Below are 24497 nucleotides of genomic sequence, written 5' to 3'. Positions count from 1 at the left end.
AACCCTTCTTCTAGATTTCTTCAAATGTTAAGATTTTACCATAGTTGCTTTATTATTTTTCTGAGTTCTTTGAGATAAGTTTTAGACATGATATTCTTTCTTAAATATTTCACTCTGTATTTCCTCAAAACACACAGACGTGAACACATAACCACAGTCTCATTACCACAATTGAAAAGTTAAAATAGATACAATACTGTCATCTAGAGATTTCATTCAAATATTACCAATTATCCCAATCATTTTTTAAAACAAAAGAAAAAATATCTTTAATAGAGAAGATGGTTGGAAAAACGTCATGCAATTCATACGCACACGGAGGACGTTTGTTACACACGGGAGCACTGGCTTGGAGGACTGGTGGGGAGCTCCAGGTGCTGTAGGCCTCACAGCCAGCCCCTCGCCTTATGAGCAGGGTGTGCACGTGGAGCCCGCAGTGTGCGTGCAGGGCGAGACTCGCGCTCACACAGCTTGCATGTACACGTGGCCTGGTTTATGGTTTATCAGAACGAAGGAGAAGCACCAGAATTTTAAATGCTGTCACTGTGTGGTCTGTTTTCAGATGCCTTTTTAAAATGTTTGTATCTGTATCTAAAACCGCTTTGTAAAATAATCATGCTGTTTTCAGAAAATTGTTTCTGAAAACAGTGTAAACATTCCTACAAGACAAAACCTAATCCGGGAAGAGGTGACCTCCCGAGACCACGCACGGTGGCCAGGGTATCACGTAGGTGGTGCCGTCACCTGCCAGGGTGCAGGCCGGGGAGCCTCCTGTGTAATGTCTTTTATTCTGTATATTCAAGGGTCTGAGTTTCAGGGGAGCACCTTTAATTTTCCCCCACACACTCACCTGACATGTGTCCATCCTCACCTCCCTGTCATGGTTCTTAGAGAGAGGTGTCTCATCACCTGTCTCATCTGCCCGCCTGTGTTCTCAGCCCCCGTCTGTCCTCCCGAGAAAGACGTGGCTTTGCCAGCTATTCCATCAGCCTCCTGCATCTCCAGTTCTTCATCTCTTCAGACTTTTCTCCCTGCGCCGCACGCACCCTTTTGTACGAGAGGAATGCCGCACTCTTGGTTACTCTGCACGCCTGGTGTGTGGACACGCAGGCCCAGCCCACGCTCATCCTCCTGAGTCCCCTCTGGTCTGGCTCAGGGTCTGACCACTCTCCCAGGGCGTCACCACCCGGAACTGCATGTAGATCCCAACTCGGCCCATGCAGACGGCAGAGTCTCCTCTCTCAGCCATCACATTCGCATTTCTGTTTTATGAAAGCGTCTGAGCTCGCTTCCCCTCAAGCCTCGCAAACGCTGACTGGTTGTTCTTCAGACACAATTCCTGTTGTTTCCACTGAAGCCTTCCTCCCATCCCCACCTCCTATGATCATGGGTATGCTTCTGTATGCACTGCTTTGCCGGTGGTCACCTGCTCTGTTGCTCTTTGCCTCTAATTACAACCTCAGGAGCAGGACCTGAGTCTCATTCACACACAGATCCTCAGTACAATGTCACCTCCTGGCTCCTAGTAGGTGCTCAGTACACATTTGTTAAATGTAATTGAGTCAAATAAACTTTAGGGGATAAACTTAACTCCAGTGATGGATGTAGTGACTAATGAGCTTTACGTTTAGTGGCTTGTACCATCTCTCTACCAATTAGGTCATGACTCCTACTTGGGGGAAACATCTGGGAGTAGAGCTGAAAGTGCAGAAGAAGTAGAATTAACTGTATTTACACTTAAGTGGACTTGAATGTATTTTGTAAGATAGTAAATAAGGATCTTTTCTAGTGCTGCATGGAGGGGTTTGTTTCTTTTCAGTGTGGGCAAGGCGGTTTTAATTCTCAGCTTGTCAGTATGTCACTGGAACAATCCTAAAAATCAGATAATTTAAAAGATGTATTTAGCTTAAAATGCCCTGTGGGAATTTATCTTCCTACTGTTCCTTTTTAGTTTATTATTGAAATTAGCATGGTATTGTATCATCACAGTTCTTAATTACCTTCTTCAACTAATACCTGGTAGTTTAATATCTAGACTTAACTGATGTTTGCTTCTCTGAACACAGAACACCTGATGGAAAAAGAAGCATCATCAGTGATATACACAAACTGCTGAATTTGTATGGATAATTTGTAATCTTTAGTATTTAATGTTTAAAGTTAATATTTTTAAAAATAAAAGTCTTTAATATTTAATTTTAACTCTAAAAGCTTTAAGTAGTATCTTTTATTGGTTTTCTTCAGGAATTATCTTGATACTTTGACTCTCTTTTTCCCAAATGAAGCAGTGAAAAGATCAGGGGTGCAGATGCTCCAGAGGACATAGAGGCCAGGCCCACTGGGGGCGATTCCAGAGTCCACCTGGAAGAGACACTGGCGGAAGGTGCTGAAACCCTGAGGCAGCCGCCGGGTGAACTGAGCGCTCCCGCGGAGAGCTCCTCACCTCTCCGGTTGTCCCCGGAGCCTCCCCCAGACGCGGCTGGCAGTGAGGAGGAGCAAGAGCCCTGCCCCTGCGGGTTAGCGTCCCAGCCAGAGGCGGGCACCGGTGCACAGGACTCAGCTCCCTTGGACCAGGAGCTGTACAACTCCTTCCACTTCTGGAGGACTCCTCTCCCTGAGATAGACCTGGACGTGGAGCTGCAGCAGGGCTCCGGGAGCGAGCCTGGCCCACAGGGGCTGGATGTGGAGCCCGAAGTGCCCGCCCCCGGCTCCGCCAGCATCACCATGGCCACCAGGAAGGAGCTGGAGGAGATGATAGAAAACCTGGAGCCACACATTGACGACCCCGACGTGAAAGGTATGGGAGGGAGTTGGTTCTTTGTTCTGATGAAATGTTACTTTCTGATTTTTTTCTGCCAGAAAGATTACCCTTTAAAAATTGCCATCAACCATTGTCATCATGCATTCTTATCTTGAGTATGATTGGTCTGCATTTTAGGGAGTAAATTTTAGAGGACCTTGTCATTGTCTGAATGTAGCAGGTTCCAGTGTCCTGGTTCACAGATCGCTCTGATGTGTTCACACACACTCACTGGTCTACGGGTTAAACCTCGAGTCCTGCCTCTACTCATCTGCCCTGGGTCTCAATAGACAGTGCTTTGTTTTACAGAAGGAGGACTGTGTAGGAAGGCCCGTGACCTGTTAGCGGGGATGAGATGCCCGTCTTCCTGTGAAGCAGGATGCGGTGCTCATGGGTGAGGGTCACCCTGGCGTTTTCGTGCCCCAGTTCAGCCCTTGTTCCCAGTGGGTTACACATGTGTCACCTGGGTTCTGCCATTGTGAAAGGCAGCCTTGAAGGTCGCTGTGTGTGACTGTAAAAATAGCAAGCTGCTCTCACATGGTGGAATAGGGGTGTGGGGAGAGGGCCCAGGCTGCCCCATTCAGGGGGTGTGTACTGGGAGTGGTTTACGGTCTGAGCGTGGGCATCTGACGCCGGTGACATCAGAGCATCATCAGGGTTCCTGACCACGCTAACCATCAGGGCAATCTGGAATGTCACCGTAAAACAGAAAGCAGTTTTGAAAAATCCCCAAGCTGCAAGTCTCCAGATCTTCTGTGGGCTTCTCTGTTCTTTGTAAACTGTCAGTTTGCCCAGTGTTAGCAGATCCCTGCAGCAGACAGAGCCATACCTTCAGTGTCCTTCTAAACACACAAAATCTAGTTACATTTAAACTTGGGAAATTTCACCAGTGGAGGTGAGGTCAGCAGTTGTCTTCGTTGGGCTTTGGCGTCTGTTGTCACTATATGGTCACTGTCTGGAAGACTCACGTGGCACATGCAAGGTGCTGGGTAAGGGATGCTGGATGATTTAGTCGATGAACAACTGTTATCAAACATCAGCATTGCGGACAGAAAGAATGGCATGACGCATTTAAATTGTAGCAGGTTTAAGAGCTGAATTAGAGAAATAAATAAATCGTAATATAGTATTGGTACCAAAATCTCAATTACAGGCTGTAAATTTTAAGTCAAACAGTGTTAGTCACTGTTTGACGATGGGAAACACACATATGAAACTCATATGTCCGTATAGCTCTTTTCAAAAAGCAAACTACACAGATTACTTTTAGCTTATTTGTTTAAAAAGCATTTAAAGTAGCATATTCAATATTCCCATTAATGTTTATTAGGTGTTAGAGAATTGGCTGACTAGCAGGCGTGTACAGAGCGCCCTGCGGAGCAGGCTGCCTGTGTGAGGTATGCTCTGTGAAAGGCTTCCTGGGACAGGGTCATCGGGGGTCAGGGACACAGACCCCCCCTGCCGTGTCTACCGGGGACAGAGCACTTGCCCAGTCCAGAGCATGGACCGGACAGTTGGCCTCCTTTATTACTGCAGTGGTTTCCTTGTGGGAACTCAGAGGATTCTAAAAGGGGAGCAGAAGTGACTAAAGGATTAGTAAAGATAGCCGCTGAGATTCCTGGAAGAGTGGGGATACAGTCCACGAGTAAGCTTTCACAATTGGACACCTCAGTGTAATGTGTTCAGTCAGCTCGTCATCCTGTACATTTCCTGTGTCTCTGCTGCCAGTAACTCACAGGAAACTTTATAGTAAATTTTATAAATGCTGTAGCATGGTAATAGGCTATCTTAAAAAATGCTGATTGCTTTTTAATCATCTTTAAGTAGAGCAGGAGCCCGCTTTCTCATCTTTGTACTAAGTAAATTTGCAGTTAAACTTTATAAATTCCTATGTTTTGAGCATCCAAGTGGATTATTACTTGAATTAATGCTAAACAAAAATTTTTTTTTTTTTTTTTTTTTGCTAAATTCCTCATTTGTTAGGGGCAGAGGAGGAAGAATGCTTATCTTCGCTTTCAACAACTTTTATACAGAAGATGTAACTCAAAAGTTGTAGACAATGCTATGTATCAGACTTGAGCACTGCTGCTTGGTGATCTGTTGTTTTGCTTTCCCGAGAGCAAGACAGTGCTTGTTTGGGATCCCTGTGTTTGGGGCAAGTCACCGATTTCACTTAAAAATATTAGAGGAAAATATAAATAAACCAGAGTAAGATGTGAGATGTTTAAATGTGACTGCCACAGACGTCTTTGTAATTCCCGTGTTTTATGTTGGCAGGGTCTGTGTGACTGCTCTCCTGCTAAGGTGGCTTAGTAAGTAAGCCAGTCCCGCTCATGGTCCCCAAAACATAGTTCACTGACCTTGAAATTGACTAGATAGCACCTCTTCTCATACTAACGCAGAATAATGCACAGTAGTGGGTAAACACTTTAATCTCATGAAAGCGTATTAGTTTTCTACTTCTTCCCTGGGAAAACTAATGATTGACCACAGTAGTGGTCTCTCCAGCTTCTCGAGGGTAGTGTCCCCAGAACACTGCGCCTCGTTGAGCTCATAACAGCGTCCGCGCAGGGGGAGTCCCGCACAGCGGCCCTGCTCACAGCTGTCCTTCCGCCCACAGCACAGGTGGACGTCTTGGCTGCTGCCCTGCGCGCCTCCAGCCTGGACGCCGGTGATGAGGCTGGCGAGGCCCCCCGGAGGGCCCCCCAGGACGAGCTCCCCAGCTGCCGGCTCGACCATGACGCCGCAGGGCCTTTGATCAGTGAGGAGGTGAGGGTGCTGCGGGGCGGGCACATGTTCGCGGGTGGCCATGGGGCTCATCCCGGCCACTTAGTGCCCCCCTTCTTCATAAAGTCACCGTGTGCCATCTCTGTGACACCCAAGGGTCACTGCTGGTACTTGGAGTTAGCAGTTGGTCCGTACTCCCCACCTGCCCACCGCAGCCCAGGTGAGGGCACCGCAGGGGGCAGAGCTCTCTGTTGGGGTGACGAACTCCTCCCGTGTCTTTCTGGAGAGGCGCTGGGTCTCTGACCGGCCTCTCCCTGCAGCGAGCATGGTGTTGAGCGAAGATCGGGACTTGAGGCCAGGAGTGGGTGTGGGCTGTGCTGGCCCCCAGCCTGTGTCCTGCACTGGCTTTCCCCATGCTACCGTGTCATCTGTGACAAGAAAAAAAGGTATATTTGTGAAATTAGAAATAGCCAGGAATAGAAACAGTAGAAGAAAAACTGCACATGACATACCGTAGAAGAGTCGACTGTAGTACGTCTAAGTACTGTTTTTATTGATTGCTAATTTTAGATACTTGGGCCTTTTCAAAATTACTTCTGAATTTGCTTTTCAATTACATTTCTTCTGGAATTTATTTTTAAACCTTAAGTAGCGTATTCTGCAAGTTTTGACTTGAGGCAGGAGAACTCTTAGGAGGTCTTACATCTGTTTATAAACGTTGAAAAGCATGAAGACTTTATATGCATTCCTGTCTTTTGGAGGTCATGAAAGGTGAGCAGTTTAGATGGTGTAAGAGCAGGGAGCTGCCTGACAGGGGTGGCTGTCTAAGTGACTTTTCTCCCAGCAGACCATGGACTCTGCCCTCCACTACATTCACAATGACTCGGACTCGGGCACCAGCAGTGGCTTCAGCCCCGATGAAGAAAGGAGAGCTAAAGTCCAGGTCAGTGACCCCAAACATGTTACTTTCACTCTGCTTTTCAACCCACTTCTCCCCGAATTTTGCCCTTCTGATAATGTTTTGGAAAGGAGTGCTTGTGTGTCATATTTTTGATGAGAAGATTCAAGCAGTGGAGTGGAGGACAAGCAGAGACAGAGGTCTCACACCATGACCCCTTTCCCCCAGGGTGACCACAGCCACCCTCCTCCTGTTTCCTTAGAGCGTGTCTGCGGGCACATGAGCACATGTGTGCGCACCTTTGTCTTTCAGAGACAGACAGGCTTTCACGCCTGGTCTTCATGCCTGGGTTGTGTGGCTTATAAGGTGGAGCTGGGTTTCAGAGAGGAGAACGTGGACACAGGGCCAGAGCCGCCATGAGGTGCCGTCGGCCACAGGGTGACCTGCGGCAGAGGCTTCAAGTGTGGGACCGCTGGGGTGTGGTGGTGCCTTTTTTTCTTTTCGTTTTAAAAACATCGTGTCTTTGAGCTCTTTTGCACAGGAACACAGATCCACCTCCGCCCCAACCCCAGCACAACAACCCCCCTGCCCCCCCAATGTGGGCAGGGCTGTGGCGGGTGTGCAGGTGTGCAATGACATTACAGGTGAAGCCCATGCATCATGATGGTGCCTGGGCCAGAGGGGGCAAATCCTTGATTTTTGTTTGTTCTGTTGATTAAAAATGGAGTCCACATTCACAGTGTTTTAAAGCACGCTTTCCAAGCCAGTACATACAGACTGTCTCATTGGTTCCATGAATTTCCACTTTATTTTTAAAAGTAGAGAATAGGTTTACCAAGTTCAGAACTGAGCTTCCCTCACAGTTATCTCCAGCACCCACTTGGTTTTTCACCCAAGGCAGCAGTTGTGCCTTTATCTTACAGCTCCTTGCCAAGTTGTATCACCCAAGATCATCCATACAGGTTGTTAGAGGTGTGCACACTTCAAGTTTCCAATTGCTTCCACACTTCAAGCAATTCCATACTTGCTAAAACTCCCCTCTGGAGGTGGTGGTGGTGGCTTTAAGATGCTGGCTGGTGACGGCGCAGGAGCAGGCCCGTTTCCTCTGGGTCTCTGGGTCACTCCAGACTCTGTAATCTCTGCCAGCACTGAACCACCTGCTCTTGTTTCTGGCGTCTTGTAAATTTAGTCAACAGTTCTCATCGTCGTCTAAGCTGTTTCCTGTTTTAAGGTCTTGTTTGTCGTCTTTGTCCTAGAGGTACTTTTATTCATTGATACATGTATTTCCCTTTGCGTGTTTTCTCATCTTTCAGTTATTAGAGACGTGGAGACAGGTTTTTCCTGCTGTATGAGATGCTGCATTAAATCCAGATATTTAACATGAGCGTACCTAATCTACAAAGTCTCACCCTGTCTCGTGTAGGACGTGGTGCCCCAGGCCCTGCTCGACCAGTACCTGTCCATGACCGACCCCTCGCGGGCACAGACCGTGGACACCGAGATTGCCAAGCACTGTGCCTACAGCCTGCCGGGCGTGGCGCTGACGCTTGGCCGCCAGAACTGGCACTGCCTGCGCGAGACCTACGAGACGCTGGCCTCGGACATGCAGGTGTGGGGCCGCCGGCCAAACCTGGGGGCCGGGGCGCGGGGCTGCGTGCAGAGGGTCTCCCTGCGGGTCCAGGCTCTCCCTCCACTCGCACATCGCGCCTTCTTTTGGACTAAACCCCTAAAATCCGATTCCCATTTGAACTGCCAACGTCCCCAACTCACAGAGGTGCTGGCGCTGTAGTCTGAAATGTATGTGCAGATTAATTCTTAAGAAAGTGAGGCCCTTCCCGCAGAAACAGTAGCAGAGGCTGGTGGCCCTGTCTGAGCGGTTCTCCGCCTTTGTTCCCCGGCCTCTAGTGGCTGTGGTGACAGTGACGGGATGGCTCTGAGCGGGGCGGGGGCTCCTCCGAGCACCCCGTCCTCCTCCTTGGGGGCACATTGCTGTGGGCACAGCGTTCTATCTCAGGAAGAGGTCCTGGTGTTTGGGAATGGGGATAAACCCCTTGTCCTAACCAGCTTCTCAGCAAGTAAAGTTTTAAGCAAAATAACAAAGTAAATTTTTAAGTTAAGATCACATGAAGAGAAATAAGTTTTTGACATAAAGTTGCCTATAGGGCATTCCTGTTCAGTGGTTCTTTTCCAGGGCTGCCTTCAAGAGATTTCCCCAATCTTGTATTTCTTTAATGGCCAGTTCCTTAAGAATATGTTTTAGGGCTGTTTTTAATCCAGGGTAGACCGTGTGGAGTCAGGAGGGGGACACCACTGAGAAGTCGGGTCCCCTCCACTGAGCTCGCCAAGCGTTGTATTCCTTCCTCAGTGAAAATGGGAATGATACATACTCTGAGGGACTTGATGTTATTCTGCCAGTTTTTGATAGAAAGTGAGCATTTTAAACTGGGTATCTATTATTACTATCTTATTTTGATTTCACTTGAGGTTAATAACACTGTTCAGATATAAATTAGCCTTCGTGTATTGTCCGGACGCTAAAGCACCAGGACTTTGTGTTCAGCTCACTAATGCCGTTGTCTTCACTCGTGCAGTGGAAGGTTCGAAGAACGTTAGCCTTCTCCATCCACGAGCTCGCCGTCATCCTGGGAGACCAGCTCACAGCTGCAGACCTGGTCCCAATTTTTAATGGATTTTTAAAAGACCTCGATGAAGTCAGGATAGGTGTCCTGAAGCACTTGCACGACTTTCTGAAGGTAACTTTTAAGTCCTTTTACAGTAAAACACTGGACTTCCACTGTAGATTTAGAGTTTTGACTCCACGCTGCCATCAAGATAGGTTCCCGTGTGTTCCGTGAGAAATGTCGCCATGAGCTTGATGGCAAAAGGTGACTGAGAAAATAGTCCCACTCTGATCAGTTTTGCTGGTGTCACTTTAGTGTTTAATTTAAAAATCACACTGAGTTTCCTTTGGAAATGATGTTAGATCATGGTTACAAACATTAGTACATTTTTTTCTCAAACATTACCGAACTGAACACAGAAAATCCCGTAGACGTTCAGCCTTCTGTGGTGTGTGGGAACTCCGAGAGGCCCCCTTGTCCTCACCCTCTGATGTGGACCGTGGTCTCCAGTAGGAGAGCGCTGACCATAAATGGTTTAGCCCTGGGCAGCTACCGTAGTCCTAAGTCTGAGGTGCAGGAGAATTATAATCACAGTTTCTCAGACTGTCCTGGATTGTTCCCTCGACTCAGACCCCAGTGGGGAATCGCATGTTGAATTGAAGTGTCTCTTCAGATCAGCCTCCCTTACGCCCACCTTCAGTGGCCTGGGCCTGTTTGAAGAGACTGGGCCGGTGATCTTGCCGAATGTCCCCAGTTTGAAATGTCTGAGCGCTGTCAACTAGTCAGATTTAGTTTCACAGGTGGTGCGGGCAGGGGCACGGCCTCTCTGCATGGGTCCCGGGTCTCCTCTCAGGGGTAACACGGTGTGGGCTCCTGGGGCCCCGGTGGTGCTGAGTCCAGGCTCCTGGTCATGGGTCGGCGCCTCCTCAGTGGGCAGTGCGTTCAGGCTCTGAGCGTCTCTCCCCGCTGCTTCTGCACTCGTGCGTCTGTACCCAGCTCCCCCCGAATCACTTATGACTGTGTGGATTGTAAAATACCAGTGTTCTATTTTTATAACTCTTTCTGTATTTACTAGTATTTCCTGTAAAGATAACCTTTTTCTTCTCTTCCTCTGCCTTTTGGAAGTTTTTTTTTTTTTTTTTTTTAAATAGTATCAGTGTGGGCTCCAGAATTACCTTTTTATTCTGTGTAACATAATCCATTTCTGTTGTTTGTTTGAAGCATGAATTTGGCAACTGAAAGCCCTTGAAGCCACCTTCTCTGTCCTTTCTGCCCTTCATGTCCAGGCACGTCTCACTTTCAGGCCCGGCTTCTCCTGTCTACCCAGCAGCCCTGGTCCTTTCTGGGGAGCCTGGGCATCTGGAGCTGAGCTCCAGGCCCTCGTTCTTAGGGGACAAGAGCTTGGGGAGGGGGTTTGAAAAGGCATTTAGTTTATATGGTGTCTTCACTTCCAGTCCAGTACCATTTCCTCTCCTTTCTTCACACTTTTTCTTGTGGTAAAAACTCTGTTTTTTAGCATCATTACCATATTTAGTCATTTGCTAATTTAGTTGAGCAAATGAAAAAGTTTCAGAATTGCTCCAATAATAAGTCAACATGAAACCAGCCACATAGTGGTCAGGACTTCCTTTAGCACACTGTCGTTAGAATGTACTCCCTGAAGCTAGAGAGTCAGAATACTGAGTTTAAGCTTAGACTGTTTCTTTGTGGCTCAGATGGTAAAGAATCTGCCTGCAATGGAGGAGACCCAGGTTTGATCCCTGGGTCAGGAAGATCCCCTGGAGGAGGGCATGACAACCCACTCCAACATTCTTGCCTGGAGAATCCCATGGACAGAGGAGCCTGGTGGGCTACAGTCCATGGGGTCTCAAAGAGTCGAGCACAACTGAACGACTAATAGACACATCAACTTTTAGAGGTTGCCCCTCATTGACTATGAAGCTACTTTCAAGTATTTACAGAACAGTTATTGGGATAAATTAATTTTTTTCACTCAAGTATTTATGAGCACCTACTGTGTGCCATTACAGTGCCATGCACTGGGCACAGATGTGTGAGCAGGAGCACGGTGCCTCCTCGGGGTGGCCCTGGGGTGGGGGCGGGGTGGGGGCACCGCGCAGCGGAGGCCAAAGGAGGCCATACGCTGGGCCAGGCAGCAGAGACTGCCTCCTGATGGTGGGTGGCGTATCAGGGGAGGTGGGCCTCAGCCAGCGCTGGAGACGGCGTCTGTCCTCCTCCAGGACTGGCACATGGTTTACAGTTGCTCAGCAGCAGGTGAGGGAAACTATCTCTGCCTCGTCCTCGTGAACGCGCTTATTTTGTTTCTTCAGCTTCTTCACATCGACAAAAGAAGAGAGTATCTGTATCAGCTTCAGGAGTTCTTGGTGACTGACAACAGTAGAAACTGGCGCTTCCGAGCCGAGCTGGCCGAGTGAGTCCTCACGACTGAACGACCCTTGGGGTGTTTGGGGGGTGGGGGTGTTGCTCCCCCTCTGCCTGCCGTGGGTTTACTTCCTCGTCACCGCGTGGATCTTCATTTCTGTCTGGTGTCCAGCTCTTTTCATGCGGCTTGTGATGTGGGGTCTGACTGGCAGTGGGTTCTCACAGATTTTTTTTTTAAGACTCTGTCACCTTCGTTTTTTAATTGTGGTAAAATACACTCAAGCACCTTTGCCGCTGGCGCAGTGTCCCCCCGTCCCGTTTAGAGCGTCTCTTCATCCGAGAAGGACGCCCGGCCACCCTCCGCCCGCCCGCCCGCCCGCCCGCCCGCAGCCCAGTCAGTCCGCCGTGTCCGTACATTCGAGAGCATCTCCTCCAGGGGGCACCGCGTGAGCCGCAGGCGCGTGTGCGGCCCCTTCACACAGCCGTGCTGTCGTGCTCATCGCGGGGCAGCTGTCGGAATGACCTTCCTTGTGACGCGTGTGCACTGCTCTGGTGAACACACCACCGGTCAGCCCGTTGCACCTGAGTGGGTTCTGCGTTTCAGCTGGTGCGGGCGCTGCTGCTGTGAACACCTGTGGGTAGGAGGTGGTTTCAGTTTTTTGAGGTGGACATGCTGGGCCATCCAGTGATTGTGTGTTCATTTGATCGAGGAGCCGCGTGGCTGTTTCCACAGCGGGTGCCGGCTCTTGCACCCCCACCAGTGACGGGTGTGCCCGGGTTAGGGGGGCATTTCTCCACGCTTCCCTCTTTTTCTACTTGTAGCCAGTTTCGCAGCAGGTGTAGAGTTGCACCGTAGGCCTTGGTGTGTGTTTCCGCAGTGATTAGTGATGCTCACCTTCTCACATGCTGTTGGCCACTTGTACCTGTTCTCCGGAGAGATGTCTCTTCAAGTCCATTGCTTGTTTTTCAACTGGGCATTGTCAGAGGTCTTTATTAAATATTCTGGATTCTGGGCATCACCTGCATTTTCAGAAGACACCTTTGCCTGGGTGTGGGGTTGGGGTATTTATTTCAGCGCATTCCAGGGTCACTGACCCGGGCTCTGTCCCACCGGCCTCCTTCTCTGCAGCTGGTGTGACGCGGGGCGTCCGTCCAGGCAGCAGCGCCACATCAGGTGGTGTCTCCATGTCAACTTTGTGCCCGGGGCACTTTACACAGCATGGGCTGCCGTTGCGTTTTGCTGAGGGCTCTACCTGGAGCTCTCCCAGCCCTGGGCTGGGGTTGCCACCTACGTGGTGGAGGCTGCCCAGTGCGGGGCAAAGGGAGGCCCTCTCTCCCCTTGGTTGGGCCTCAGTCCTGGGGAGGCCTCACCCTCCCTGGGGCCGTGTCACTGCCTGGATCTGTGCTCCATCTGGGCAGTGCTCCCCACCGCGCTCCAGCAGGACGAGACTCTTGCTTGGCATCAACAAGGGGTCTCGGCTCAGGAGGCTCCGTCTGGCCTTCCAGGCCAGCTTCCAGGTGGGGTGCTGACAGGCTTTGCTGCCTTTCCATGGAGTTGGGGGCTTGAGGCTTCTGCTCACGAGGGCATGGCCTCCTCCACTCTCCCAGGCTGGACAGGGTCTGCAGGGCACCTCTCCCGGGGTCTGCGTGCCACTTTGTTGTTTACCTGACTGCACACATGACCCACCGTGCGTTCCACTCTCAGACTCCAGCAGGACGGCGTGTGCTGCAGGCGAGCAGCCGTCTTTCGTGCTGGCTGAGGGGTTGTGACTACGTTTTTGTCTCTCTCATCACTCTGCAGACAACTCATCTTGCTCCTAGAGCTGTACAGCCCCCGGGATGTGTACGACTACCTGCGCCCCATTGCCCTGAACCTCTGTGCGGACAAGGTGTCCTCCGTGCGCTGGATCTCCTACAAGCTGGTAGGTGGTCGCGTTATTACAGCCCTGGAGCAGCGGCCTCGGTGAGGTCGGACAGCGGTGTGGCTCACCTGCGTGTCCCCCCAGGTCAGCGAGATGGTGCGCAAGCTGCACCGGGCAGCACCGCCCACCTTCGGGGCGGACCTCATCCAGGAGCTGGTGGAGAGCTTCGGCCGCTGTCCGCGGTGGTCCGGGCGGCAGGCCTTCGTCTTCGTCTGCCAGGTGAGGGCCCCCTTTACTCCCGCCCTGTCCCTGAGGGCAGAGCTTTGCTATCTGGGCTCCCTGTCCCCCGAGCTCCCAGTAGCGGCCATTGGTGCGTGGAGTTCCCGGGTCTGTGAAGGTAAACATGTCGCCAGGCCTCTGCTGTGCATCTCCCGGGGACTTACTGTGTCACGCCGAGTTCCTGAGTGCCCGGGGTATTAGTTTAAAGGTAGTCGCAGGACTATGAGGCACTTCAGCGGTTTCTGAAGGGCTTCTCCGGCTGACATTCCGGCCTGGTCGATGGAGCCAGCAGCTGACACAGGTCTCTGTCCCCAGACCGTCATCGAGGACGACTGCTTGCCCATGGACCAGTTCGCCGTGCAGCTGATGCCACACCTGCTCACCTTGGCGAATGACAGGGTTCCCAATGTGCGCGTGCTGCTCGCGAAGACACTGAGACAGACTCTGCTGGAGAAAGGTGGGCCGGCAGCCTGAGCGGGAGGGCTGGGGCTGTAGGAGAGTCTGACACCGAGTCGGGGCGAGGAGAGGGACGCTGAACTTTCACCCGCTTGTTCCACGTGACTTTGTCTTCATACTTTGAACTCAGTAGTGTGGCCAGTTGGGTAGCCAGCGAGGACCATGCCTTCGGCACCCACCTGACTTCCATCTCACCGTCGGGGCTGGAGGCGCGTGTGTGTCAGGCGGAGGACGTGCCCTTAGTGTCTGCTTTGCTGCAGATTGTAAGCTCCTCCTTCGAGACTCAAGCTGTTAGATTGCCCCCACCTAAAGGCCTGATAACTGTCCCTTGAACGTTTGGATTCATGATCGGGGACAGGTAGAGTTTTGCGTAGACAAACTTTGAAATAGGACACAGGGGCCTGTACGTTGCTCCCTGTTTCTCCTTGGGAATTCATCGCTGACTGCTTGGAGAAGACTCTGGTTCTCTTTGTGTAGGTAGTTTGTATTTGGAAAAGTTTTTCCTCTACCTAAGTCAAGTAATGGCTGTAACAAGCACCAGTTTTAATATATTTATTAGCATTGCTGCCATTAGATCTCAAAAGATTTAGTCTGTTACAAAAACAAGGTAAATTTTTGATTCTCTTACATTCGGGTTTCTTCCGTAGAACTTGAGTCAGTCTGGGTCACTGTTGGTCATCCAACAAAGCTAACTCTGATTGTCTGCACTTCCTGTTTGCAGAGCACTTCCTGACCTCCGCCAGCTGTCACCAGGAAGCCGTGGAGCAGACCATCATGGCCCTGCAGATGGACCGCGACAGCGACGTCAAGTACTTCGCCAGCACCCACCCGGCCAGCACCAGGATCTCCGAAGACGCCCTGAGCACGGCCTCCTCCACCTACTAGTTGGCGTGGTCCCGGGGGCCTCCCGCTCCCAGGGAGCCGAGGTCCCACTGGCGCCCACGCGTGGCCGGGACAGCCTTGGGGCCCGTCCTCCCACGACACTCGGCTGCAGGTGCAAGTTGCCTACACCGATTCCAGGGATTCTCAGAGTCAAGAGAAAGTACAGTCAACGCCGTTGTTTCGTCTTGACTTGAAGGGAAAACACTTTTCTCAGAGGATTATAATCGTCACCGAAGCCTTAAATCCTTCCGTCTTCCTGACTGAACGAAACTTGAATTGCCCAGCGTTCTCCTTGGAAGGGATGCGACGCCGAGGCCTCTTTGCTTCCCGCTGGTTGATCTCACCTCCGAGAGACGGAAGCGCAGCCAGAAGGTGGAGACTGCCAGCACCAGGCCTCGCCGTGTCCACCCGGGCAGGGCCCTGCAGGGGCTGTGGCCGCCGCCCCGTCCAGCCCAAAGTGTGACTAGTTTAGCCGTGCATAAACGGGGAGGAGATATTTTTTGGATTTCTCCTGAGGGCTCAATGCTAACACTACGTGGAGCTGATTGTGACTCTTAAATGCAGCATATTGCTGTGCACACTCACAGAGTCTGCCGAGCGTCTGTGTCCTGGTTTCTTCATGCTGGTCATGACCCGGAGGAAATTTATTAGCACGTATTCTGTATGTCAGGTGTTTTTAACTTGATCATGATCGGCTCTGAGGTGCAACTTGTCTCACATACTGTATACCCCGTGCCCCCGGGGAGGGCCGCAGTCTGTAATCATGCTCTTGGACTGTTGTGCACAAGTTCTCTTGTCCAAATAAAATTTATTACTAAGATCTATACAGAAACGGACACACTTCTGACTGCTTTCTAGAATAAATGCAATTTGTGACCTGTATTAATGATTTTAGTATAAAATGGGAAAACTGGATTAAAATATTTGTCTTTTAACTAGTTTGGTAACTTCTTTGAAACTTGTGCACATCCTGGGCTGGTAGCGGGGCCTCCCCCCCGAAGGCGAGTATGCACCCCGGTCCCCACCCTCCCACCACCTGGGGGGGGGTCTTCACTCCCAGGAAAGGCCTCTGAGCCCAGGTCTGTGCGTGCGAGGGGATGGTGAAGCCTGCCCGCCCCGCGTCTGGCAAGTGAGACGCCGCGTGGACAAGCTTCGTGAAGGCTGTGAGAGATGCTCACTCAAGTGGCTGCGGCACTCCCGTGGTTTCGGTTCTGTCTTCTCAGCTGGTGGGGACTCCCCAGGCATGTCATGAGCCCACTGTGACCTCAGACCTCAGGGATCCACAGGCTGCTTCCTGCGCTTGTCATTACAGATGAGCCTCTGGTTCCTCCTCCTCCATTATAACCGGATGTTTGTGCTCTGGGAACGTGTGTGGACAGATTCACGGAGATGAACAAAAAAGTAAACACACAGGTAATGTGTGACGCAGGTAATAAGGGCAGAGCCACAGAGTAAAAAGTGATGGGGGTGGTGGGCAGGCGTTAGGGGAACGCATCTGTGAGTCAGTGTAAGAGCAGAGACGGAAGGAGGTAAGGCCTCTTGATGTCAGCCTAGTTTCTGAGATGCATGTTCTCTGCTATTAGGCTATAAAGATATACTTTGTCCCTTCCCCCCCATTTCAGTTCCGTAAATTAATTAGAATTCTACACTAGATCAAACCAGTCAGTCCTAAAGGAAATCGACTCTGAATATTCATTGGAAGGACTGATGCTGAAACCGCAGCTCCAATACATCGGCCACCTGATGCAAAGAACTGACTCATTGGAAAAGACCCTGATGCTGGGAAAGATTGAAGGCAGGAGGAGAAGGGGACGACAGAGGATGAAGTGGTTGGGTGGCATCACCGACTCAATGGACATGAGTTTGAGCAAGCTCTGGGAGATGGTGAAGGACAGGGAAGCCTGACATGCTGCTGTCCATGTAATGGCAAAGAAGCAGACATAACTGAGCGACTGAACAACACTACTAGTAGCTGCATTTTTTTTTAAGCAGTGGCAAGAGTAACAGTCCATTTTGGGGTAAAGAACCTGGATTTAGGGTCAGCTAGAGCATCAGCCAGCTCCTCCTGTGGCACTGGGCCATGTCCTCACTGTAGGGTCCTAAGCTGGATTCCAGGGGCCTCCACACAGCGGGCAGGGGAGGACACCACTGAGTGATGGTCAAGGCCTCCCGGCGTGGGACACCTTGGACAGTGCTCAAGAGAAGGCGAGGTTGGCCCGTCAGCTCCTGATCGCGGCTTTCTCTAGTCACCCTTAGGGGTGAATGGAGCGGCAGGTGGAGGCTCTGAGGACAGGAGGACACTGGCCCCCAGGGGCAGTGAAACCCAGCGGACTCAGACATTGACGCCTCCGTGCTTCTTCCAGGTCCCCCAGAGGCTAAAAGAGACCACAATCTGGTAAGTACCCAAACTATTAATTTCACAACAAGAAATGAACAGGATCTGTGCTGGTGGCATTTAGTGTTGGGCGGCTCCTCGCGGGAGTAATTCCGTGCTGCTGTGGGACTCCGAGTGACTCGAGTGAACCGGAAACGCTTTTTCCAAATTGGAGCCTCCTGCTTGGCCAGTGTCCTTGATTGTCGCCCCTCCTGCAGCCCGTGTTGCCTGCCTCCCTCCGGCCAGGCCTGCTCCCAGGTCCCCTGTGTCCCCGATGGGGAGTCGTCCTTGAGCCTCTCCCGAGTGCCTGAGTGTCCCTCCTTAACGAAACCTACCACCCAAGGCCCCCAGCCCTCCTCTGTGACTCCTGGAGGCTTGGGGTTTGCCTTTGTGCCTGTGAGCTTCCCCTTGAAGCCCCCGAGGCTCTTGTGATGCCAGACCCCTGCAGTCTTTCTGGAACTTGCTGGAACCCTGAATTGGCGAGGGCTGAGTCACAGAGCTGGCCTGGTGACGCAGCCCACAGGGTCCCTCCCACCCCTGTGTGGCACTGGGTGGGCCTGCTCCTGGCAGCCCGTCCCCAGGGGATGGGCGCCAGGACCCTGGGGGGTGGCGAGGGGTGGTGTGTTGGAGATAGGGAGCAGCCAATGTGAAACTGAGCCCAACAGGAAAAGCTCTGTGTCTCAGGCACCAGCTGCCAGCACTGCCCTCTCTGAGGTTCCAGGAGATGGAAGCAGTGGGCAGCAGGAGGAAAAAGCAGAGGCGCCCAGGAGCCCAGAGCCGAGCCCCTGCCTCCAGAATGGTGGGGGTCCTCCAGCCCAGAGCAGGTGAGCCTGGGAGCAGACGTGGGGGAGCAGGCCTTTGAGGCTCCCCGCCTTCGCCTTTGTGAACGTGTCGAGCCCCGCGGGGCGATGACCTGCTAAGGTCGGAGCTGGACGTGGGGTAGGTGACTGTGGAGAGGGAGGTCCAGCTCTCGCCTTCCACCAGCAACTCCAAACTGGGGGTTTTGTGACCGCTTGAAAGTGAGGGTTTTGACCCGGTGGAGATTTGACCTTGAGGACATTTTGACTATTTATAAACACAAGAGTTCCTACTGTGACCCATTTTTGTTGAAGGCCTCTTCTGTGAACACTACTAAGTCAATATTCTACAATGTTTACGTAGAGGACTAACCGACTAGTTTTAGTCCAATCTTACGACAGTTATTTTCTTTTTAATTTTTTTCCTAGAAAAACCCTAAGCGATCAGATTGTAGTCCCTGGAACGTTTTACAGCACTATTATAGTTTGATTTCTGCTGAATCTTTTTGAGGGCACATTTTGCTGGTTTAAATTTGACAAAATCGGACACAGTTTTAGCCTAACCACGTGATTCTTTCACCCTCATCAGCTGTGTTTCGTGTTCAGGAGTCAGCAGTGGTGGTTGATTGGCTGCAGACGTCTCCTGGGGGGACTGGTGTCTTCAGATGCTCCATGGCAGAGGCCATCAGCCGCTCCTGCACTGGGCTCATCCCGGAGTGTCCCAGCGAGAGCGGGTGGGCAAAGGGTGATATGGGGACTGGTCCCCAGGCAGACGCCCAGGGGAGGACGGCCTCACAGCGGGCAGTGCCAGGCCCGGAGGGCATTTCCTGTGGCTCAGACAGAACAGAAAAAAAGACAGTGGAGAGTGCATGCCTGTGTACATGCGGGGCTGTGTGTGTATAAGTGTGTGGGTGTGTACATGCTCATGTGAGGCTGCCACCTGACATGTCTTTGATGGTCCTTCATTTGGAGATTTTTCTGGACTCTTAGTGTGTTTTGGCTTTCAAGTATCTTGTGTAGGTGATTTAGGACAGTGCTGCTCAAACACCACTGTGCATTCAGTCACCCTGGAGCCCATGAAAATACAGCCAGTGACCCAGCCGGTCCAGGTGGGGCCTGAGGCCAGCGCTCCTACCAGAGCAGGGGGACCCCATGGCTGTGGGGTCTTGCCTTACCCAGATTAACACTCTTTCCATAACTTTATCTTAACCCCCAACAGCACAGAATCAAAATGACTGTTCCACACTCAGCATTTGCATTTTATTTCCTCAGTTGCAAGTCAGTGCTTTGAGATGCTCTGGGTGTCACGCCCACAGGCGACAGGTGGTCACAGCCACAGCAGCTGCGATGGCAGCGCAGAGGTGAGCTGCAGGTGGGCGAGCCCAGAGCCCGGGGTTCCCAGGGCTGCCCTCCTGCAGGCCCGGCGGGCACGGGGGGTGAGAGCGGAGGGGAAGGATGTCTGCTATTAAAGCGGCTTCTCTGGTGCCTGAATACAGCCCCCAGGCGGCAGCATCAGCCCTGGTGCGCCTGCTCAGTGGGTGTCCCCACGCTTTTACACACAAGGCCAAGAGCCAAACCCAATCAGTTATAATCCGTTCTGCTCCCCCAGGCCCACCTGCTCGAGCCGTCAGCGGGCCATGCGTGCTCTCCTGCACTCACTACACTGGGTCCCCCCACCTCCCCCAACCCATCTCCCCCAGGTATCGCCAGCTCTGACCTGCACACCGCTAGGGACCTGTTTACCCTTTTGTATCAGGGTCATCAGCCCAGTCGCTAAGGCAGCACTGAACTAAGTCGCTTTAGTCTTGTCCGACTCTGTGTGACCATATCCTGCCAGGCTCCCCTGTGCATGGAATTCTCTAGGCAAGAATACTGGGATGGACTGCCATTCCCTTCTCCAGGGCATCTTCCCAGCCCAGGGATCGAACCCATTTCTTAATGTCTCCTGCACTGTCAGGCGGGCTCTTCACCGTCAGTGCCACCTGCACCCGTAAGGCAGGGCGTGCCAGACTGAAAATAAACATACAGAAAAGGAGAGGAGAGCCAGTAAAGACAGCTTTTGAGGTCACTGCTTTAGGCAAAAAGGCTCAGGAAAAAAGAAAAAAAAACAGGACACCCAATGAAGTGTGGAACAACCTTACATTCAAATACTAGTCACGGTTGACCTGAAATTCCACTGTAACAGGGCGTCCGTGTACATGGCTGCCTCCTGGTAAGGCCAACCGATGTCAACTGTTGTCTAACTGGGAGCCACACCTCTGCTCGGGGCCTCTGTCCCCAGGGGGGTGGACCGTGTGTGTTGTGGGCACCCCGCCACCAGCTGAGCTAAGGTTTCATCCAGAGAACACGCAGGCCCTTCCGCACTGCCGCCCCTGGTCTGAAGCCTTACAGCAGTAAAGGATACACTTTTTTATCCCCATGTGAGAAGCAATGGAGTTTGGGGTGGGCCCTCCTTCAGAAGGCTGCCAATACCCCCTCCACCCTGCAACCCCGAGTGCAGCCCTTGCTTTCTCCACTTGCAGCCTGGACGTGCAGCGCTGCCTGCAGCTGTGAGGCCTGGGACACTCGGCTCAGATGAGCACCATGCTTGTCCCTTCCCCCCACGCCCAGCTGTTCCAATCTCGTTGGAGGTTGGGGTCCTGTTTGTCGGCTGGTGCCAGCTCATCCCCTCTCGGACTCAGGGTATGTGCGGTGCCGGCAGCTACACCCAGGGGCTCTGTGCCTCAGTCTCGACTTGGGCCCCAGATGGAGAGAGGTTTATGTACAGCCCTGGCCAGCTCTCCCAGAAACGAATCTTCAAGCCAGTCAATCAGGAAGCACCTGACAACCCCCGACATCTCCTAAAGGCAAGTAAGTACACACCTCATTTCATTGTGCTCAGCAAATTTGTTTTTTTTCTTTAACAAACTGAAAGTTTGTGGCAACCTTGAGTCAAGCAAGTCTATCCAATAGCAACTTTTAAAAATTAAGGCATGTAAGTTGTTTTATGCAAAATGCTATTGAACACTTAACAGACTACAGTGTAATGTAAACGTAACTTTTATAAGCACTGGGAAACCAAAGCCCTCCTGTGACATGTTTCATTGCAATATTCTCCTTACCCACCACGTCTCCAGGTCTGCTGATGACCTCACGATAACCCACGCACCTTTAGCCCAAGGTCACTTCCTGTTCCTGCTCCTTGGAACTCCTTTTAGCTGCTAGAGTGCGTGCCGCCTGCTTCAAGTCACTTTTATTCAAATCAACTTAAAATGTTTTTCTAGGCCCCAATTCTTAACAGTTATGGCATCAGAAGTGGGGCCCAGAGGAGCCCGCGATGGTTCCGCGAGCAGCACACTGCCCGGCACAGGTACTCACTGGCCCCACAGCATTGGCATCCTGAGCTATCAGACTATCTGAACATCTCTTCTTCTGGTCTGGGTCCTGGAAATCAGCTGGTGTCAGACTAGGTCAACCTGGAAACAGGACTGGGTTCAGGTTTGACTGGGTCTGACTTGTGAGCCAGCCACATCCATGGTTAAACCGGGTCTGACTTCGGCTCAGCTGGGTCCTTGAGGCCTCAGGTGAGTAAAGGTCTGAGGATGAATAAGCAGGTTAATGCTCAATCAGCGTCTGTAGAGGAGAGCTTGTAACGTAAAGGAGTTCCTGTCTCCTCCTCCACAGCATCCGTTTACCAGGAAGACACCCCCGGACACAACTTGTCCCAGGGCCTGCAGAAGGAACCCTGGGGAACCTGGAGAAGCCAGCAGGGTGAGAATCCTGCCAAAGCCAGCTCCGCCCGCGTCCGCCGCAGCACCTGGTGGGGAGGGAGGGAGTGTTCTGTTATCACCTGCTTTCCAGATCCAGACCAGCAGGCAGACAGTACTTGTGATACTTGAGTGGTTAACTGTGATATGTGACTGTGCTTTCAGGCACCCACTGCTTGGTGATCTTTTCTCTCCCTGGAACAGATGTTACCTTCTTACTGGTCTCATTTTGTGTCCTGAGAACTTGGCTTAGTTGCCATCAGGATGGAGATCAGACAGAAGTGAGGGCCGCACCCCAGTTGCTGCTCGGGTCCTACTGACTCGCCAGCTCTCGGGAATCATCTAAAGAGCTCTTCCTTTGGGCCCTTTAGGGGTTGCTCTGGATTTTGGGGGCATCTGTTGCACCCTCTTTGGGGACACCCCTTGCATTCATGGGGTTGTTGGAATACTTACCGAACCTGAACAAGATATGTGAAAGTTTTTTTTCTCTAGGTAGCTCTATGGTCAGAAGTTGGCCAAATTAGAAGCTCATATTCATAGCCTAATATGAACTTTTTGTAAGCCTTCTCTCCAAAGCTGGAATGAAACTGTATACCCACAGGGAAAGAAAAACATTCTGAAGCCTTTAGAATGTTTTAGTAAGTCCTTCTGCAAAGATACACAGCTCTAAACCTAGCACATGGGAGCTTTTGATTTTCATCTTGACTGACCCTGACCTTCTCGCTGATATGAAGAAGCCAACGGAAGATGATGCAGTTGGGAGGGTGGGCAGCACCTTGGTACCATTACCCATCTCTTGGAAGAATTTAACAACTGCACTTGTCTTACAAACCGAGTCTTCCCAAGAACACTAATGTGGCTCTAGAAACAAACCAAACCTCCACCTGTGCTTTTTCTCCAGCCCTCAAACCTCCCTGTTCGCCCCAGAAGGCGTGCAGACATCAAAAAGACAGGGACTTAGGGAGCGGAAGTCCTTCCCCGGTGGGACTTGCATTCTTTCTCTGTGCCTCTGGGCTGTAAGTGCTCTCCCTGCTTTCTCTAAGCAGCTCTCATCAGAGGAGAGGCTTCTGAAGACTAGGGCTGTTACACTCTACTGTATAGCAGTGATTCAGTTATATATTCATCTTTTAAATATTCTTTTCCACTGTGGTTTATCACATTGAATACAGGTCCCTGTGTTGTACACAGGACCTTGTTTATCCATCCTGTATGTAATATTTGCACCTGCTAATCCCAGCCTCCCAATTGCTCCCTCCCCCTTGGAAACCATGTCTGTTCTGTTTCATAGATAAATTCATTTGTGTCATATTTTAGATTATATGTGTAAGTGGTAACATATTTGTCTTTCTTACTTACTATAATAATCTCTAATTGCATCCATGTTGCTGCAAATGGCATTATTTTGTGTTTTAATGGGCTTTCCTCATAGCTCGGTGAAGAATCTGCCTGCAATGCAGGAGACGCCGGTTCGAGAAGATCTGCTGGAGAAGGGATAGGTCTATTCATTCCGGTATTCTTGGGCTTCCCTTGTGGCTCAGGTGGTAAAGAACGCACCTGCAATGAAGGAGACCTGGGTTTGATCCCTGGGTTGGGAAGATCCTCTGGAGAAGGGAACGGTTACCCACTCCAGTACTCTGGCCTGGAGAATTCCATGGACTCTGTAGTCCATGGGGTTGCAAAGAGTCAGACACGACTGAGCGACTTTCACTTTTCATGGCAGAATAATTTTCTATTGTATATGTGTACCACATCTTTATCCATTCTTCTTGATGGACATTTAGCTTGTCATGTCTTAGCTATTGTAAATAGTGCTGCTATGAACATAGAGGTGTATGTATCTTTTTGAATCACAGTTTTGTCTGGATATATGCCCAAGAGTGGACTGCTAGATCATATGGTAATTATATTTTTAGTTTTTAAGGAACCACCATACTGTTTTCCACAGTGCCTGGACAGTTTATATCCCTACCAACAGTGTAGGAGGGTTCCCTTCTCTCCACACCTTCTCCAGCATTTTTAGACTTGTTAACCATGGCCATTCTGACTGCTGTGAGGAGGTACCTCACTGTAGTTTTGATTTCCGTTTCTCTCATAGTTAACAATGATGAGCTATCTCCTCATGTGCCTAGTGCCCATCTGTTTCTTCTTTGGAGAAATGTTGTTTTAGATCTTCTGCCCATTGTTGGATAGGATTATTTGTGTTTTTTTGTTGAGTTGTATGAGCTGATTATACACTTTTGGAAATTAAGCCCTTGTTGACCACATCATTTGCAAATATTTTCTCCCATTTTGTAGGTTGTCTTTTCATTTTGTTTATTGGTTTCCTTTGCTGTGCAGAAGCTTGTAAATTAGACTAAGTCCCATTTGTCTATTTTTATTTCTATTCCCTTGGAAGACTGACCTAAGAAAACATTGGTATGATTTTATGTCAGAGAATGTTTTCTCTCTGTTCTCTTCTAGAAATTTTACAATGTATCTCCTTATGTCTACCTCCAAATGGTATTGCCAGAGTTAATTTGTAAAGAGCTCTATTTAGGTTATATAGACAGGTGTGACATAAATCATATTCTCAAAAATATGGAAATTAACCTAAATGTTTTTCAGGTTCATATGATCTAGGATAATATTCAGTAAATAAAAGCTAGTTTAAGTCTGTTGGTTTAAGTAAAACAG

General features: G+C 50.6%; 1 protein-coding gene across 5 annotated transcripts in view; it reads left to right on the top strand.

Annotated features, from left to right (window-relative positions):
- Positions 1 to 15842, top strand: part of PPP4R1 (protein phosphatase 4 regulatory subunit 1) — a 49191-nt gene extending 33349 nt beyond the window's left edge. For 4 of the 5 annotated variants that reach the window (XM_024984603.2, XM_024984600.2, XM_059881049.1 and 1 more), the window contains 10 exons: positions 2286 to 2797; positions 5421 to 5569; positions 6375 to 6470; positions 7849 to 8034; positions 9017 to 9178; positions 11377 to 11477; positions 13230 to 13350; positions 13435 to 13569; positions 13885 to 14026; positions 14747 to 15842. In XM_024984603.2, the coding sequence (XP_024840371.1) occupies positions 2286 to 2797; positions 5421 to 5569; positions 6375 to 6470; positions 7849 to 8034; positions 9017 to 9178; positions 11377 to 11477; positions 13230 to 13350; positions 13435 to 13569; positions 13885 to 14026; positions 14747 to 14910 (1768 nt within the window). In that variant the 3' untranslated portion in view covers positions 14911 to 15842. The remainder of the gene's footprint in view (positions 1 to 2285; positions 2798 to 5420; positions 5570 to 6374; positions 6471 to 7848; positions 8035 to 9016; positions 9179 to 11376; positions 11478 to 13229; positions 13351 to 13434; positions 13570 to 13884; positions 14027 to 14746) is intronic. The other variant, XM_059881047.1, reaches the window with a different exon arrangement.
- The last annotated feature ends 8655 nt before the right edge of the window (positions 15843 to 24497 follow it).

Source organism: Bos taurus, chromosome 24 (assembly GCF_002263795.3).
Source record: "Bos taurus isolate L1 Dominette 01449 registration number 42190680 breed Hereford chromosome 24, ARS-UCD2.0, whole genome shotgun sequence".
NCBI lineage: Eukaryota > Metazoa > Chordata > Mammalia > Artiodactyla > Bovidae > Bos > Bos taurus.
Note: the sequence above shows the minus strand (reverse complement) of the source record. Positions and strands in the feature narration are given on the sequence as shown.